Here is a 19,373-nt window from a genome sequence, read left to right as displayed (position 1 = left end):
TAACCCTAACCCTAGAGCCACTTGTGCGCATGCGTTGCTAGAATCGCGGGAAGTTGTAAGTTTTGCCGGCGGATGTTTTGGTTGTAGAAAGTGATAAGGGAACGTTTGGAATTTAAAGTGTCCCCCTACACACATTCCTGTGCCATTTTCACCTGGGAACGGGCACAGTTCGGCTGCTCCTGGCACAGCTGTGTGGCGGCTCCCCTTTGCCACCAGGCAGGATGGCACAGCCATACACCAGCACCCCGAAAAAAGGCAGGGGGACGTCTTGGTCTCATACTGAGATGGCTGACCTCATAGCTATATGGTCCCAGCCAAACATTTTGCAGAAACTGGAGCAGTCCTACCTGAATGCTGACACATATCGAGAAGTGGAAGAAGCCATGAGAGCTGCTGCACCGGTACACCAGAATTGCTACGCCACTAATTTAAGTTGCCCATTTAAAAGCTCCGTGTCTGCTGCGTCGCATAATGAGTTGGGGTCTTGGAACATGCGCAGTTTGCAGTCAGGCTTTAATTGCAGCGTCCGCTGCCATGCAGGTGTGGAAGCTGCAGCACAGCTGCAGCGCATTTTAAGACTCCTAACCCTAACCCTAACCCTAACCCTAGCCCTAACCCTAACCCTAGAGCAACATGTACGCATGCGCTGCTTGGAAAGTTTGGACTTTAAAGTGCACCCCTACACACATTCCTGTGCCATTTTCACCTAACAATAAAAAATGCTAAAACTGTAAATATTTACATATATACAAGGGAGGTGATGGGGGATGGCAGGGGGACAGCGGTGGCAGCGGCGACAGCTGTGGCTGTGCATTGCAGATTCAGCAGGAGCGTGGGGACCAAAGGAGAGGAGGCATCTATGATGCTGGTGACACTGGCAAAGTGCAAGCGGACAAGGATGCCAACACCAGCTGATCACGAGCTGGCAGGAGACCACCTTTGTTCTTGGGCAGAGCGGGGGGAAAAGTTTTAAAGGGGCTTGGGCACTTTAAATGTGCACATAGGCTTTCTGCCGCCGCTGCTTAGCGCTGCAGCTGCGCAGCTGCGCATCCGCCAGCCGGCAAAGGAAAAAAAAAAAGCCGCGGTTTGGGCCGCCCGTGAGGAAGCTGCCTCTCTCTTTGCAGCATCCTCCGAGGCGGCGGTTTGGAAACTCCGGGTCTGAAACGGACCCAGGTGAGGTGTCTTCACTGCCCCCCATGTGGAAGCCCCAACACCTGAAGCACGTCCCCGGGGCAGGCGGTCTGGAGGCTCCGTATTCAGCAGAATACACCTCCAAGACGTCTTCCCCTGCCCGTCTGTAGCCCGCCTTCAATTCCATTCTATGAGTCTATGTAACCAGAGATTCCTCTGCAGTACATATGCAAGTTTCCCCACCACATGCAAGCACTGACTTACCAATGGAAAAGCCTCTGGGTAAAGACATTATGAGACGGGAAGAAGTCCGTTCCGTCGTCTTCGGCACACTGGGGCCACTGCGCGGCAAGCCAGGAGCTGGAAAGGTGAGACTACCTTTAGACCAGTGGTTCCCAAACTTTGCTCTTAGAGGTGTTTTGGGTTTTGCCTCCCAGAAGCCCTCGCCCGCTTTGCCAATGGCCAGGGATGCTGGGAGCTGGAGTGCAAAACATTTGGAAGACCAGGAACCTTTGTTTTCGAGTCTGGATGGGCTGCCCCATCATTTACCTCCCCTACAACCCCCCTGAATCCTATACATTTTGTCATTTTGATCGCACTCTGATGTTGCTTGGCCACACATATTCTAGCTTTCATGTTGGAGAGCATGCAAGAGGAGGGAATCTTTCCTTCTGCATGCCCTCCAACATTTCACAGATGAAAGTTGGAATATCTATATGTTAAAGTATCATAACTGTGGTCAAGGTGGCAAAAGGTATTAATGAGGAAAAAGACACAAGCTAGGCAAGGCTGCAGCAGTTTGCTTTTGACTGAGTCTACAGGGAAGAGTAAGACACTGTTCTCTTATCTCCTCTTGCTCTTGCTCAGTTAACTGCATTCAAACTCCTTTTGCCCTTTGGAACTCAGTTTGCAGCAAGTGAAGAAATGCTGGGGGCAAAGGAGGAGAGTGGGAGGAGGAAAGAGAAACTGGGATATTTTACAAGTAGTGGGATGGCAGAGGATTAATCCGGACTGTCTCTGTCAAACTGGGACAGCTGAACGGTATGCAACAAGGGCTCAACTCTAAAAAGGTTTGCAATAATCCATCAGATTTGCTTACCTCCTGGAGAATTGATTTGTTTCATCTCAGCCACATCTTGGAAACCGAAAGGGAAAAAGTAAATATTTTGTTTAAAAAATTAAAACTGACCTTTTAAAAATTGCTTTGCAATAACTAAGGTTGAACTAAGAGATATTTGGTTATCAGGCAGCAGCCGCTGCAGTCGATAGAGATTTGTTCCCCTTTCGACTGGGATGTGGCAGATGGATGTTTCCATCCTTGCCTTCCTGCAAATAGTCTCTGGCACAAGGAGGAATTGCAACAAGGATTCTATTTCTGCTTGTTGCAATGACAATTGCTTATGGGAAAGGCTGGAAACATCACTCAGCTGCTTCCCTATTGATGGGAGAACAGATCCCTGTCAATTGGGGCAGCTGCTGCCCAGTAAATGGAAATTGGAGACATCAAGCCAGGAGATACCACTTAGTTACATAACTAACAGCCTCGACAAACCAGTCATAAAGGCCGCCATCGGGGTGGGGTTGAGGCATGGTGCCCACACAACACACGCCCCATGCTGGCATGATGCCATGCACCCCACCACATGGTGGGCAGCGTCACAGTGCTCCTGTGGTGCTGCGTGAAGATGACGCAGCGCCAAAAACCCTGGCGTCGGTGGCTATTGTGCCCTTTCTGTGACACAAAAAGGAGCCGCCTTTTGTGGCTCCCTTTTGCGCCGTGGACAGGTCAGATTGGGGCTGTGGCATGTAGTTGGCACGGCCCCGATCTGGTGCTGAAAGGGGCAGTCTATTCAGCCCCTAAGTTCCTACATAGCACCGTTAATGATAGAGAATTCCAAGGTGTTTGGGAATATCTGGAATTCTGGTAGAGGATTTTCAAGTTGTTCTGTCTAAGCAGTGTAAACACATATGCAAATACTCCATTACTTACCTTCATCATTGACATAGGTCTGATCCGGTGGGTCTTCTTCCAAATATACACTCTCGGGTGGCTGGACGGACACTGGGCGAGGGGACTGAATGGGCAAAACCGGAGGAACGAGAGGGGGAAACGGTCGAGATCGAGGAGACGGGGAAGGCTTTTGTCCCCCCGGGGTACCTGAGATGCAAACAGAATCAAATCACGGCAGAGGATTAATAAAAACAAGTTCCAGTGTGGTGTTGTGATTTGCGTGTTGGGCTAGGACCCTGGGAGACCAGGGTTCAAATCTCTGCTCAGCCATGGAAACCCACTGAGTGACTTTGGGCAAGTCACACTCCCTCAGCCTCAGAGGATGGCAAGGGCAATCCCCCAACAAATCTGGCCAAGATAGGTCCACCACAAGTCAGAAATAGCTTGAAGGTACACATTTACAAAGTCCCATGTGCGACTCAAGAATCGTAAAGCACTGGGATTAAATTCTTTGCTAGCTTTGTTCCCAAAGGATGCAACAAATGGTTTTTTGCAGTTTCTACTTCCTACTGTAACAAAAGTCTTTGAAAATAGACATTTGCAAAGTCTATTTGCCCTTCAGGACTTATTCTATGCAGTTTTGCCTGCCGTTATGTCTTGTAAGTTAAGGGATTTTATTTTATATCTTTATTTCATTTATTTATACGCCACCTTTCTCCTTGATTAGAACTTGAGGTGGCTCCCAAAAGAGTAAGCTAAAGATGGTACAATTTTAATAGTCTTTCCAGTCCTATATCAGGGTCTCAGTGAGATGTCAGCATGAATTAAGTCTCCAAATGAATTTCAGAGGGATGTGACGTACCTTTGGGGTGATGTGGGGGCAGAAGGGGCACTCGGGCAGGAACTGAGGTGCTCTCTCCACTTTCTTTATCCATCTCCATGATCTCTGGAAAACATGCAAGGTGGAAACGAAGCATAGATTTCAGAGGAAGGAACTGGCCAAACTGCTTCTGAGGATTCCTTACCTAAGAAAAACCTATGAAATTGATGGGGTTGCTATAAACTGCCAGGCGACTGGAAGGCACATAGGGTTGGAAGAGGATTTTCCATCATGGCTAATGGAAATTATGCCCTATGAGGAGTGACTTACGGAGATGGGTATGTTTAGCCGGGTGAAAAAAAGGTTAAGAGGTGACATGGTAGCCACATTTCAGTATTTGAAAAGATGTCGTACTGAAGATGGAGCAAGGTTGTTTTCTGCTGATCCAGCGACTCCAAAAAAGAGGTTCCACCTAAACACTGAGCCTAGAATCATAGTATCATAGAGTTGGAAGAGACCGCAAGGGCCATCCAGCCCAACCCCCTGCCATGCAGGAAATTCAAATCAAAGCATCCCCGACAGATGGCCATCCAGCCTCTGTTTAAAAATCTCTAAGGAAGGAGATTCCACTACACTCCTTGTAGATGGCCTTGAGACATCTTGCTGATGCCTGGTGTCATCTTCGCTAATGGTGTCATCTAGTTTGGTTGTATTCCTTGCACATCCCTCGTGACACACCAGCGCTCTGATCCCAAAGAAAACTCTACAAATCTGAAAGGAGACCAACCCACCCAACATCATAGCGTAAGGTGGAAACCTACCCAGTGTCATAGCTTAGATTGAGACCTACTCAACTTCATAGTGTAGGGTAAGACCTACCCAACGCCATAGACCTACCCAACATCATAGCATAGGTTGAGACCTATCCAGTGTCATAGTGTAAGTTAAAACCTACCCAACAGCATAGCATAGGTTGATCCCTACCAAACATCATAGCATAGGTTGAGACCAATCCAACATCATAGCATAGGCTGAGACCTACACAATGTCATAGCATAGATTGAAACCTACCCAGCTTCATAGTGTAGGTTGAGACCTACCCAACATCATAGGATAGGTTGAGACTAGTCCAACGTCATAGCATAGATTGAGACCTACTCAATGCCATAGTGTAGGTTGAGACCTATCCAACACCATAGCATAGGTTGAGACCAATCCAACGTCATAGCATAGGACTAGATTGAGACCTACCCAGCATCATACTGTAGGTTGAGACCTACTCAACATCATAGCATAGGTTGAGACCAATCCAACGTCATAGCATAGGACTAGATTGAGACCTACCCAGCATCATACTGTAGGTTGAGACCTACTCAACATCATAGCATAGGTTGAGACCTGCCCAACATAATAGCATAGGTTGAGACCTAACCAACGTCATACTGTAGATTGAGACCTACCCAACATTATAGCATATGTTGAGACCTACCCAACGTCATAGCGTAGCTCTCATCCAGGGACAATGGCACAAGGACTCTATTGGTGTTGGTGACGAAAAACTCCACCACCTCCTGAAGTGAGGAGCAGCGGTACTTGTGGGCCGAGAGGGGAAAGAAAAGAGTGAAGTGTTCAACAATAAGCTCAGCTGGATATCAGTGTTCTAAGTTTTTTGCATTATGCTGCGTACATGAGTTCAAAACCTTTTAGTTTCCTCATAAATCCACCATGTAGGGTAAAATGTCCCACCAACGATTCTGAAGGTTACTATTCAACGGACACCTGGATTATATCTACTGGGAATAATGGGACCAGACAGAGACCAAATTTACACATTTCTGCATAAATGGGATAGAAATTTCATCAGATTTTTTTTAAAAATAAGGCCATGGGAGTGAGAAAAAGGAACAGTTTGATTTATACAGATCTCTGTGCTGAAAAGTCTAGTTTTGATTTCTTGTGTATCCAAACAAGTTTGGGGATTGCACCTCAACCTACAACTCCCATTTTCCCAGCCTGTTTGGGACTGTTGCTTAGCCTACAGGTCCCATCATCCCCAACCAGCATGTTGTATGCTCTACTGGTGAACTAACCAAGATGGCCTCCCAATCACCAACCCTGAGCAAGTAGCCATCTTACCGGTTCTTCAACATCGATGACGTATTCCCCACAATCCACGTTGATCTTGTAGTGCTTGATGGCTGCAGTCCTACAAAAGAGAAGAAATCGAGGTTGTCAGAATTGTTCTTTTGGAGCAAATGGCTTCTGCTTGTTACTCGCAGGTGTTTCCAGTTTCCATTAAAGCCAATGGCTATTGGGGAAACTACAGTGTGGTGTTGGTCTTCCTAAACTCACCCGTTCACCTTCTGCCGGGTGGTCACAGCGATGCTTTTGCCGTCCCCTCCTGGACGTAGCAACATATTACCGCAACTTTCATTCTTCTCCAAAAGCACCTCCGCCTCCGTTCTGGACACCCTGAAGAAACATCTAAGGCAGAGAGAGAAATGGGAAACACCAAAGCTATAGCCTTGTACAGCTATCCAGGGTTCCCAAACTTTGGTCCTCCAGGTGTTTTGGACTTCAGCTTTCAGAAGCCCCAACCAGCTTGGCCGATAGTCAAGAATTCTGGGAACTACAGTCCAAAACAGTGGTTCTCAACCTTCCTAATACAGTTCCTCATGTCGTGGTGACTCACAACCATAAAATCATTTTCGTCTTGGTTCCTAAGACCATCGGAAATATGTGTTTTCCAATGGTCTTGGGCGACCCCTGTGAAAGGGTTGTTCAACCCCCAAAGTGATCATGACCCACAGGTTGAGAACCGCTGGTCCAAAGCATCTGGAGAACCCAAGTTTGGGAATCACTGAAATGGTCCATAGAACAGGATTTGCAGTACACAACGCACCATAGACATACACCACAATGTATTTCTTTCAAGCCAGCTGTCATCTGTCCTATATTTGGGCATTTAATTTTTCCTACTTAGATGGAATAGCTGACGTTTATCCCTGTCAAAATCTATTTTGTTAGGTTTCTTTTTTAGCAACGATAAACATTGGGTTCTTGCAACCCACTCACTCCGGAAGTTCCTTCTCTTTCTGGGGGTCAGATTGCTCCAGGTTGGACCTCCGTTGCTTTTCCTTCTCAAGCGCTTCAGCCAACATATAGAGGTGTCCGGGAAGCAACGTCAAACTGGGAGGGACTTTCATCTGGTGAAAGGAGAAAATACACAGGTTAGAACAAGAAGTATGGGCATGCTGAAGATCTTTCAAATAGGTCTGAATGCTTTCCTCCCTCTCTATAATTCATAGCCAAAGTGCAATCATAGTGGAATAAGTGGGTCATGTGGAAGAGTCCTGCATTGGTCCAGGCTCGTTTCTGGTCCTTTAATTTATCTTCTCTGCAAAATGGTGGAAAGGCACCACAGGTCCATTTAAAAAGAGATGGGAGACTTTTTTAAAAGAGAAGCAACTCACCTCCACCACGGTGAGGATAAAACCTTTCCACATCTCGCGCGATTCCAGGCTTTCCATCTGAAAAAGGAACAGACACAGCCAGCCCAGAATACGTTTGCAAGGCCCAGTTTGCAGTCCTAGGGGTCATTCCCACTTGCAGTTTAAATCGATTCCTGATTTGCCCTTACAGAGTTGGGAGATACCCCCAAAGGCCATCCAGCGCAACCTGCTCCTGCTATGCAGGAATACACAGTCAAAGCACTCACGACAGATGACCATCCAGCCTCTGTTTAAAAGCCTCCAAAGAAGGAGACTCCATCACTCTTGAGGCAGCCTCTTAAAATCAGGAAGTTCTTCCCAATTTTTAGTCGGATTCTCTTTTCCTGTCGCTTGACTCCATTGTTCCCTGTCTTAGTCTCTGGAGCAGCAGAAAAAAAGCTTGCTCCCTCCTCAGTATGACTTAAACAGGGCTATCATATCCCCTCTTAACCGTCTCTTCTCCAGCTAAACATACCCAGCTCCCTAAGTCTCTCCTCACAGGGCTTTATGGTTTCCAGATCCTCCTAATGTTGAGGTTGAATCTCTTTTCCTGTGGGTTTGCATCCATTGTTCCATTGTCCTAGTCTCTGGAGCAGCAGAAAACAAGCTTGCTCCATCCTCAATAGGACACCCTTTCAAATTTTTAAGCAGGGCTCTCATGTCACCCCTTAACCTTATCTTCTCCAGGTTAAACATACTCAGATCCCTAAAATGCTCCTCAAAGGGCTTTGTGGTTTCCAGCCCTTCTGCCATTTTGGTCACCCTCCTCTGGACACTTTCCAGTTTGTCCACTTCTTCCCTTTTGAATTGCGCTGCCCAGAACTGGACACAATATTCCAGGTGAGGTCTGACCAAAGCCAAACAGAGTGGGACTCTTACTCTCCTCGATCTAAACACTATTGATGCAGCCTAGAATGGTATTGGCTGTTTGAGCTGCTGCAACACACTGTTGGCTCAAAAAAGAAAGAGAATAGGAAGCGGTGATAGAAGGAGAGCCGGGCGTCAGAAATAGAGAAGGAAAAAGGGGTGTCATATGGAGAAAGAAATAAGTGATGTTGGAAAGAAAGAGGAAAGGGGTCAGAAAGAGCGAAAGAAAAGTGGGCGTTTGAGAAAAAGAGAGAGAAAGTGGCAAGGAAAAAGGGATGACAGGGAAAAAGAGGAAGAGAGAGGATTGAGAAAAGGTATTTCTCCCCACCTGTTCTTTCATTCTTTGTGAATACATAGGTCTCTTATTATACACTTGGCAAATTATATAATGTAGATATCTATACCTATTTTGGTCCACGCTTTAATTTTTTTGCTCAGGGAGAGATCTGTCTGAGATCTATTCAACCCACGTTGGTACCACTATTGTACTTTTGCAGAATAGCGTCGGTCTCATCCACCTCAAGATCGACAGATAGCTGCGTCGGACCTGGGTTTTGTTTGCAAAACAGCAGAAAGCAAACACAGCCCCAAGCAAAGCAGAATTGACTAAAATTCAGGAACAATTGCCTTGAGTTAAACTGACCTTTTCTGACTATTTGCTTTGCAAAGTGCACAAGGTATTGCTAGAAACCATTGGCGTCTCTTTGTCAAGGCTCAAATCAGAGCAGAGGGAGAGGAGTACTTTGCTGCCAGAACTTGGGAAAGTGACTTTTAGCGGACTACGACACCCATTATCCCTTAGATGCTGGGAGGTGGAGTCCAGAAATATCACTTTGCTGAGCGCCTTCTCTTGCAGAAGGCACAATTTGCCAGTGGAACTCATTGAGTGCATCTACACTGTCAAAATAACGCAGTTTGGCACCACTTTTGGTGCTGCGCTCAGTCCTGTGGGATCTGGGATTTGTAGTTTTACAAAGTCTTACTCTGACAGAGTGGCGGTGACTCGCCTAGCTACAAATCCCAGGATCTTAGACTTGGAAGGGATCCCCGAAAGGCCATGCAATCCATGCGGGAAGACACAATCCAAGCCCTCCTTTTGACAGATGGCCATCCAGCCTCTGTTTAAAAACTTCCAAAGAAGGAAACACCACCAATTCTTTGCGCTTCGGCATCATTCAAGAAACTAGAGCCTCAGGCATTTCTGAAGACTTTTTTAGAGGGATGTTTACCTTCAATTTCACTTCTTGACTTCTCAGTTTCAGATTCAACCTGGCCTCCTCCATGGACCAGCCAGCGGCCGTCCTTGCAGGGTTGTCGTCGGTGAGGGAGAGGAAGTCGCCCAGCTCAATTTTCTCAACGTACTGAGGAAGTGAAAAAGAGGGGATCAGTTCCCAAGCTCCTAGTCCTCGAGACTGAATTGCATTTCACGATCATTGTTTAACCATTCATTGTAATGCAATGGTTGTGGTGTGCCTTTAAGTCATTTCCGACTTATAGCGACCCAAAGGTGAAGCTATCCTGGGGTTTTCTTGGCAAGATTTGTTCAGAGGGGGTTTGCCATTGCCATCCTCTGAGGCTGAGAGAGTGTGATTTGCCCAAAGTCACCTAGTGGGTTTCCATGGCTGAACAGGGATTCGAACCTGCTCTCCAAAGTCGTAGTCCTACGCTCAAACCACTACACCATACTGGCTCTTAATATAATAGATTAATATAGTATATTAGATCCAGAGATTATATTAAAGCCATGCTGGCTCTTAATATAATATATGAATGTAGTATATTAGATCTAGAGTGGTGTAGTGCCATAAGTGGAAAGGACTTGAAGGCAACACAATGACAACAGCAACGAAAGTGTTGCAGCATATAAAGTGGGAAATAATAATAATAATACAATTCCCAGTCCTCACCTATATCAGGTTTTACAGTTTAGGACTGATTCCCACTACCTTTTAAACCGGATCGCAAATCGGTTTGAACCGGTGTAAATGACCATGGTTTGCACTTGAACTGAATCGCTGAAACGATTTGGAGAGGGTAGCCCATTTAACCCGCGCCTTTTTGACACTGAATTTTTCCTGCATCATTTGGGATAAATCGATTCTGCGCGAGTGCGCGCCAGATGCGGATCGGAATCAATTAAACATTGCCCAAAACAGAAGCGGATCCATTTTGAACCGATTCACTCATGAATGTGAACCGCAAGTGGGTTATTTTACAAGGGAAAAATTACAATGGGAGCAAATGTAGTGTGAACGACGCGCTGCTGTTGAATCGATTCATCGATTCGAATTGCAAATCGATTTATTTCCAAGTGGGAATGAGGCCTTAGTTTATTTCCAAATGACACTCAGCTCACAATGCTTCCATCTACTAAACACATTTAGTTCTCACTGGACAGGTTTTGGGGTCCCCCCCCCCCCGGAACATAGCTTTCTTTCCACTATCATTTTTATTTTACTTTCATTGTCACTTTCTTTGCATGATCATTTTTATTGTACTTCCTGAAAACCTTTGGCTTTCCCCGGGGAGCGTGCAGAGCGTTCCTTGTTGTTCCTCATTTCCAGCTCCATTCCCATCCTAGTTGAACCCACAGCTAAAGTGCTTCTGAACATCTGACCTCTGTTTAAAAGCTCTCAAAGACCTCATTACCGCTTACAAAAAAAGTGGTTTGCGATCTGAATCGATGGATCGATTCGACAGCAGAGCGCGGTTCCCACATTTGCCCCGATTGCATTTTACGCAAAAAGTATCAGACGCTGTCTGATCTTGGATGCTAAGCAGGGTCAGCCCTGGTTAGTCCTTGGATGGGAGACTGCCAACGAATGCAAGTAGTATCCCGTGCTTGTGAAAATCCTATTACGCACACACACATTTCCCCCCATTTTCATTTTTTTTCAAGAGCGGTGAATCAAAAGGTGTTCAGAGATGTACTTCCCCAAAACTATTTCTGAAAGCTATGTAAAAGGGAGACTTTTATGTTTCAATTTCTGGTCTTAGGTTTCATTTTCTCATTGCTTTTTATGGGAAAAAGTGCTTTATGTGCGCGTGATGCTGCTATGGAGAATTAGGGGAGACCAAAGCATTGTCACTCTTTTACTACTGTTTATGGTTTCGTCGGCTTTTGCTGATTTTTGTTCCATCACAGGCTGGTATCTATCTATCTATCTATCTATCTATCTATCTATCTATCTATCTATCCATCCATCCTGTCTTCTGTCTTCTGTCTTCCTATCCATCTATCTAGCTATCTATCATCTGTGTATCAATCTATCTGTTTGTCTATCTATCTGTCATCTGTCTGCCTATCTCTGTATCAGCTATCTATCGTCTGTCTTCTCTCTCTTTTGACTATCTATCTATCTATCTATCTATCTATCTATCTATCTATCATCTATCTATCATCTGTCTGCCTCTCTCTCTCTCTATTGTCTGTCTTCCTATCTATCAATCATCTATCTATCTGTCTATCTGTTGTTTGTCGATCTGTCATCTATCATCTATCTACCCATCTTTCAATCATCTGCCTCTCTCTGTCTGTCTGTCTATATATATATATATATATATATATATATATTGACTTTCTTCCTATCTATCTATCTATCTATATATCTATCTATCTATCTATCATCTGTTTGCCTATCTAGTTATCGTCTGTGTTGTTGTATTGTTGTTGTGTGCAAACCTATCATGGCATTTTCTGGGGCCGAGAGAGTGTGAACAACCCAAAATCACCCAATGGATTTCTATGGCCAAGTGGGGGCTCAAACCCTGGTTTCCAGAATCATAGTTGGAACACTCAAACCAATACACCACACTTGGGTCTAATACCTCAACACTTCCAATACTCAAACCACTATACCATACTGGCACTCTATCTGTTGTCTATCTATCTATCTATCTATCTATCTATCTATCTATCTATCTATCCACTCACCCACCCACTAGGCAATATTGCCCCAGCGTCAGTGCCTTACCTGGACATCTCTGTTGGTGTTGTAGAAGTAGAGAGTCAGCCCATAGAGTCCTGCCCAGTATTTCTTGTAATCCTGGTGGAGTTGGGAGAAGAGAGAGAAAAACCATGTCTATGCATTACTAAACTTTTAGTGAACATGGGTGCATGGACACTATAGAAACAATGCAGCTTGATTATTGTATCTCAGTGCTGCAGCCCCATCCTATGGAATCCTGGGATTTGTACTTTTACAAGGCCTTTCACCTTCTCTGCCAAAGAGTGCTGCTGGTACCTCATTGTTCAAGTCGTTTCCGGCATATGGCAGCCCTTGACCTCTGGAGACCCGGGTTCAAATCTTGGCTCGGCCATGAAACCCAATGGGTTGGGCAAGTCACACTCTCTCAGCTTCAGAGGAAGGCAATGGCAAACCGCCTTCTGGCCAAGGAAACCCCAAAATAGGGTCGCCATAAGTCAGAAATATTGCTTGAAGGCAATTACAAGAAAAGGAGGCAACAAATGAGATAGCGAGAAACGGAATGGACTTTGTCAAATGGGAAATGACACAAGGTTTTGTTATATTATCATGTAATAATAATAATAATAATAATAATTATTATTATTATTATTATTTATAATTATAATTTATTGACCACAGAGTTGCACTGGAGGACCTAGATATTCCTAGAGAGAACATATCAATCCAATCTGTGAATAATCAAATCCGCAAACATCAAAGCCGCAAATATTATTATTATTATTAACCTTTATGTATTTATGAAGCGCTGTAAATTTACACAGCGCTGTGCATGCCATCTTTTTAGTTAGACGGTTCCCTGCCCTCGGGCTTACAATCTAAAAAGACATGACACAGAAGGAGAAGGGAGTGGTGGAGGGAAAGGGTCAGAGGAAAGACGAGTGTCGAAGGTTTGAAAAAGAACGGATAGGATCAGACTTGATTTGTAGGATGTGTTTCAGATCAGATGACATTTGATGCCGCGGTTGTCTTTTAGGATAAAAATCTTATTAAATTAAAATCAAATCAAATAAACACCCAGAAAGCCTCCTACCTTTTCCCACGAACTCTTCTTCTCCACGAAACCCTCGTAATAATGGGGCGGTGAGGCGGCTTTGGGTTTCTTGGCCCAGCGGCGCGGGGTGGCCATCCCTTTCCCTGCACCGCTGCGGAGGATCTGCTTGCAGAAAAGGAAGGACTCTCTCCGTCGACGGTGTTCAAAGTTCTCCACCAGGAAACAAGAAGTCATAAATTAAACCAGAACGGTGTTTACTTCTTTCCATTGGCCTCTTCCCCCCCCCCCTTCTTCACATCTCTGTTTACCCAAAATTTCCCCTCCCTCTTTGCAGGTGCCATTGGACCTTGGACAGGTGAATCCCTGGGGGGGGCCTTGGCTTGCATTTCCACCTGCCAAGGCAGAATAAAATAGATATATACATCTAAATGAGAACCACGATTTAAGAGCCAAAGCGGATCTGTTGGACTTACTCCAAGACCTCGCTCTCCTCCGTAGGCCCTGGCTATAGAGAGTTGACCCTTTCGAATCTGCAGAAATGCAAAACGCAAATGCGAAAAAGCTAGGCCAAAAATGGGATTTTGAGCACAAGCAGAGTGCTTTTTTGGTTTGGGGGAAGAGTGAGCATGTTGCAGTCTGTAGAGAGATCTTGCGGCACCTTTGAGACTCACCGAAACAAAGAAGTTGGCAGCATGACCTTTATAATATAGAATCATAGAATCATAGAGTTGGAAGAGACCGCAAGGGCCATCCAGTCCAACCCCATTCTGCCATGCAGGAAATCCAGATCAAAGCATCCCCGACAGATGGCCATCCAGGCTCTGCTTGAAGACCTCCAAGGAGGGAGACTCCACTACACTCCGAGGGAGTTTGTTCCTCTGTCGAACAGCCCTTACTATCAGGAAGTTCCTCCTAATGTTGAGGTGGAATCTCTTTTCCTGGAGCTTGCATCCATTGTTCCTGGTCCAATTCTCTGGAGCAGCAGAAAACAAGCTTGTTCCCTCCTCAATATGACATCCCTTCAAATATTTAAACAGGGCTATCATATCACCTCAAATATAATATAGAACCAGATGCAAAAAAGCATCTGAGGAAGTAGACTGAAGTCTAGGAATGCTCATGTGTTGCCAACTTTTTTCTTTTCATTTGTCTCAAAAGTGCTACAAGATCTTGCTACAGACTGATTCTACAGACTAACATGGCTATATCTTTGAATTATGCCACTATGTTGCAGTAGTTTGAGTGTTGGATTAGAAGGCCAGGATTCGACTCCGCGTCCGACCATACAATAATAATAATAATAATAATAATAATAATAATGGGATGAGCTTGTGCAAGTCACGCTCTCTCAACCTCGGAGGAGGCGGATGGGAAACCCCCTCGGAGCAAATCTTGCCAAGAAAGCTACAGGTAACAACGTTTCTTGCAAGTAGTTTCATGTTGCTTGTAAGTCATTACAGGTAACAATGTTTCTTGCAAGTAGTTTCATGCTATTTGTAACTTCTTCCAGGGAACAATGTTTCATGGAATTAATTCCATGTTATTGCAACTTTTTACATAGTACAATGTTTCCTGAATGTAGTTCCATGTTATTTGTAAGAAGTTACAGACAACAATGTTTCATATAAGTAGTTCCTTGTTACTTGTAACTTCCTGCAGCCAACAATGTTTCCTCAATGTAGTTCCATGTTACTTGTAAGCAGTTACAAATAATAATGTTTCATATAAGTAGTTCCATGCTACATTTAACTTCATAAAAGGAATAATGTTTCCTGAATGTAGTTCCATGTTACTTGTAAGCAGTTACAAATAATAATGTTTCATATAAGTAGTTCCATGCTACATTTAACTTCATAAAAGGAATAATGTTTCCTGAATGTAGTTCCATGTTACTTGTAAGTAGTTACAGATACTAATGTTTCATATAAGTAGTTCCATGCTACATTTAACTTCATAAAAGGAATAATGTTTCCTGAATGTAGTTCCATGTTACTTGTAAGTAGTTACAGATACTAATGTTTCATATAAGTAGTTCCATGCTACATTTAACTTCATAAAAGGAATAATGTTTCCTGAATGTAGTTCCATGTTACTTGTAAGTAGTTACAGATACTAATGTTTCATATAAGTAGTTCCATGCTACATCTAACTTTATACAGGGAACAAAGTTTCCTGAATGTAGTTCCATGTTACTTGTAAGTAGTTACAGATACTAATGTTTCATATAAGTAGTTCCATGCTACATCTAACCTTATACAGGGAACAAAGTTTCCTGAATGTAGTTCCATGTTACTTGTAAGTAGTTACAGATAATAATGTTTCATATAGGTAGTTCCATGTTGCCACTAATATTTTACAAGGAACAATGTTTCCTGAATGTTACTTGTAAGTAAGTAAGTTACTTGTTCCATGTTACTTGTAAGCAGTTACAGATATTAACGTTTCATATAAGTAGTTCCATGCTACATCTAACTTCATACAAGGAACAATGCTTCCTGAATGTAGTTCCATGTTACTTGTAAGTAGTTACACATAATAATGTTTCATACAAGTAGTTCCATGCTACATCTAACTTCATTCAAGGAACAATGCTTCCTGAATGTAGTTCCATGTTACTTGTAAGTAGTTACACATAATAATGTTTCATACAAGTAGTTCCATGCTACATCTAACCTCATACAGGGAACAAGGTTTCCTGAATGTTACTTGTAAGTAAATTACTTGTTCCATGTTACTTGTAAGCAGTTACAGATAATAATGTTCCATATAAGTAGTTCCATGCTACATCTAACTTCATACAGGGAACAAGGTTTCCCAAATGTAGTTCCACGTTACTTATAAGTAGTAATGCTACTTGTAACCCATCGCTTCCAAGTTCTGCACTCACATACACGCACTTTATTTTTTGCAGAGCTTGCAAGAGCGATGTTGCTGGACTACAGTTCCCAGCATCCACAGAACACAGCTGTGCCAATCTCTGAACAAGGATTCCTGATCCGAAACTCAGCTCTTGCTAGCTGTGCCTTTAAGAGGAAACTGAATGGCAGCAACTGGCAAGAAAAATGCCATCGTTGACTCCCTGCCAGGAAAAACCTCCCTCCCCGGCATTGTTGACACATCAAATCCCTGCAAAAGACAGCAAAGCAGGACGGACCTGGTCTTTCCTGGGTGGCTGGCCAATATTTCTCTTTTTAAAAAGAATGTCGTACGTAAAGCAGGAGTAGATTCGGAGGAAAGAGAAGCAAAAACGGGAGGAACGTCGGCAATCTAAGCTATGCAGACGACACCGTACTCCTAGCCGAAAGCAGCAAAGGCTTGGCGCAACTGCGGAAGAAAGTCAAGGAAGGAAGTGAGCATTAAGAAAACAAGAACAAAACATGAATCATAGGATTATAGATTTGGAAGGGACCCCAAAGGGTCATCCATTCGAACCCCGTTCTACTTTGCAAAGCCTCTGTTTGAAATCATCCAAAGAAGGAGACTCCAGCACCTCCGCGATGACTTGCATAACTTTAAAGGATGAAGACATTGGCATAATTCAAGATTTTTCATACCTCGCCTCATTCGTGAATCAGAAAGGAGACTGCAGTCAAGAAACCAGAAGAAGGTTCAGAAGGGTAGCTATGGAGGAACAAGACAACTAGGGTTGTTGCTGTGTGTATACACACACACCCCTCTAATGCTTCCCCTCCCAGACTGTTCTGTACTTCTGCAATTTTTTAATTGCTTTATTGTATTTTTGCACATAAGCACACACTAGGAAAAGAGAACGTCGAAAAAAGAACGTGGCATAGTGGTTTGAGCATCGGGGACCAGGGTTCGAATCCCGGTTCGACCGTGGAAACCCACTGGGAGACCTTCAAATCTTTAAACAGGGCTATTGGATCACCTCTTAACTTTCTCTTCTCCAGGCTAAACATACCCAGCTCCCTAAATTGCTCCTCAGAGGGCATGGTTTCCAGACCTTTCACCATTTTGGTTGTATTCCTTTGGATACGCTCCAAGTTGTTAACATCCTTTTTGAATTGTGGTGCTCCAGGTGGGGCTTGACCAAAGCAGAAGAGCATGGCACTATTACTTCCCTTGATCTAGACACTATGGCCTCATTCCCACTTACACATAAATCGGTGCGCGATCCGAATCAATAGATCAATTTGATAGCGGAGTGTGGTTCCCACTACATTTGCTCCGATCGCATTTTTCCCCTCCAAAACAATCCACTTGTGGTTCCCATTCACAAATGATTCGATTCAATATGATTCGGTTCCAGCCGGTCGGTCAAAGGGCACATTTGAATAGTTTCTGATCTGCATGTGGTTCACACTTGCGCAGATTTGATTTATCAAAAAAGAAGTGGAAACAAATCACCATCAAAAAGGGTTAAATGGGTCTAGCGCATGGCTCTACTCTTGGAATCGCTTCAGTGATTCGGATTAAGTGGGAACCTCATTTGAACCAAACCGATTCACGATCTGATTTAAAAGATAGTGGGAATGAGGTCTATACTTCCATTGATGCAGCCTAAAATCGCATTGGGTTTTGTTGCTGCTGCATCACACTGTCGGCTCATGTTCAACTTGTGGCCCACATTTACTGTTGTCAAGTCAGGTGTCCCCCATCCTATACCTATGCATTTCATGATTTTATTTCCTCCCAAAGTGTAGCACCTTCCATTTCTCCCGGCTGACATTCATTTTGTTAGTTTTGGCTCAGCTTTCTAATCTAGGAAGGTCATTTTGAATGTTGATCCTGGAGCGATTCTATGAATATCCATAAGGCAAAGTGGAACCGACCTTGTAAGCCGCCGCATGCAGAAATATCTGTTTGAGCATTTGCAATGGAATGAGGAACTCGGGTACCAAAAAAGCACCTGACGTTCCACCAAATCTTACTTTTGTGTTACTTTTAAGGCCTCGCAGGAGGAAGTGGTGTGCGGATGGAAGAAGGTGGATCCTTCCCTTTTCTGAGCCGGTTTGCAGTGAATGTGTGGCTGCCTTCGGAGCAGGAAGATGGGTCCGAAAACCCCTTTTCAGCATTATGGCCAAACATTAACACCTGCCCAGGTGGGTTATCAGTTGTTCCCTAGGCTTCGGTGTTGGACTTGGACATTGGAAGACCAGAGTTCGAATCCCGTTTGGCCATGGACACTCACTGTGTGAACATGGGCAAGTCACACTCTCTCAGCCTCAGAGGAAGGCCATGGCAAACCCCCTCTGAACAAATCTAGCCAAGAAAACCCCATGATCTGTTTGCTTTAGGGTCGCTGTAAGTCGGAAATGAAGACACACAACAACAACCAGGCCATGAAGGACGACGCGAGTTCGAAGTGCAGTGCCAGCCATTGGTCCTAGTCCTCATGATTTTCCTTTAAGGGGAATATGGGAAAACCCCTGAAAACCCTTAAACCCATATCCTTTGCCCCAGAAGCTCAGTTGACGCTCTCTTCGACAGCATTTTGCTGTGTCAAACCTTGTTCTGGCAGAGATTTCTTTTACGAGTTTCCTTTAATGTTTTACCTGGAATGCCTGTTTGTTTTTCTTGGTATTCTTATTGTACTGTTTTTCCCCCTTTTATTATAGCCTCCCTATTTGGACATTTTATGTTTGCTTTTTGTTGTTGTGAGTTGCCCAAGTGATGTGAAATAAACTCTAGGGCAGGGATGGAAGTCCTATGGTCCTCCAGATGTTGTCCGACTATGCATCCCATCATTCCTCGCCCTTGGCTGCTGGGAAATGCACTCCCAGGACATTTTATGGAAGGTACAAAAGGGTCACCCAGTTCATCACACAGATTACTTTAGAATAAGGAACTGACCACATTTTGCAGTTTCTCAGATCCAGACACTCTTCACGTTCTCCTCCTCTTTCGCCTTCCTTTTCCTCCCATCCTTTTTCTTCCCTCCATCTTCTGTTTCCCTTTCTTTGTTCCTCTTTTACTCTCCAGCTTACTTTCCCCTCTTTCTTCCCTGCTTTTCTTTTTCTCTTTTCATCAACTCTTCCTTCAGCTCCTCTCATTCTTCGCTCTTTCCTCTTGTAATCTTTCTTGTACTCCTTTCCCTCCTTCCTTGTTTGCTTTTTCTCTCCTTTTTCTTCCCCACTCCATTACTTTCTAACCTTCTCTCTTTTCTTATCCA

At 44.2% G+C, this 19,373-nt stretch overlaps 1 protein-coding gene across 2 annotated transcripts in view; it reads right to left on the bottom strand.

Annotated features, from left to right (window-relative positions):
- The window catches only part of STAP2 (signal transducing adaptor family member 2), a 21,932-nt gene extending 2,559 nt beyond the window's left edge, over positions 1–19,373 (bottom strand). Inside the window, exons 1-13 of one of the 2 annotated variants that reach the window (XM_089535686.1) lie at positions 19,055–19,373; positions 13,280–13,450; positions 12,235–12,306; positions 9,490–9,621; positions 7,376–7,432; positions 6,978–7,108; positions 6,255–6,386; positions 6,039–6,108; positions 5,392–5,494; positions 3,945–4,028; positions 3,122–3,289; positions 2,231–2,266; positions 1,396–1,491 (exon numbers count right to left, since the gene is read on the bottom strand). In XM_089535686.1, coding sequence (XP_089391812.1) covers positions 1,396–1,491; positions 2,231–2,266; positions 3,122–3,289; positions 3,945–4,028; positions 5,392–5,494; positions 6,039–6,108; positions 6,255–6,386; positions 6,978–7,108; positions 7,376–7,432; positions 9,490–9,621; positions 12,235–12,306; positions 13,280–13,375 — 1,177 coding nt within the window. In that variant the 5' untranslated portion in view covers positions 13,376–13,450; positions 19,055–19,373. The remainder of the gene's footprint in view (positions 1–1,395; positions 1,492–2,230; positions 2,267–3,121; positions 3,290–3,944; positions 4,029–5,391; positions 5,495–6,038; positions 6,109–6,254; positions 6,387–6,977; positions 7,109–7,375; positions 7,433–9,489; positions 9,622–12,234; positions 12,307–13,279; positions 13,451–19,054) is intronic. The other variant, XM_089535687.1, reaches the window with a different exon arrangement.

This window comes from Sceloporus occidentalis, unplaced genomic scaffold (genome assembly GCF_023333645.1).
Source record: "Sceloporus occidentalis isolate IW3139 unplaced genomic scaffold, rSceOcc1.0.p SCAF_8, whole genome shotgun sequence".
NCBI lineage: Eukaryota > Metazoa > Chordata > Lepidosauria > Squamata > Phrynosomatidae > Sceloporus > Sceloporus occidentalis.
This window is presented reverse-complemented; position numbering and strand designations above follow the sequence as displayed.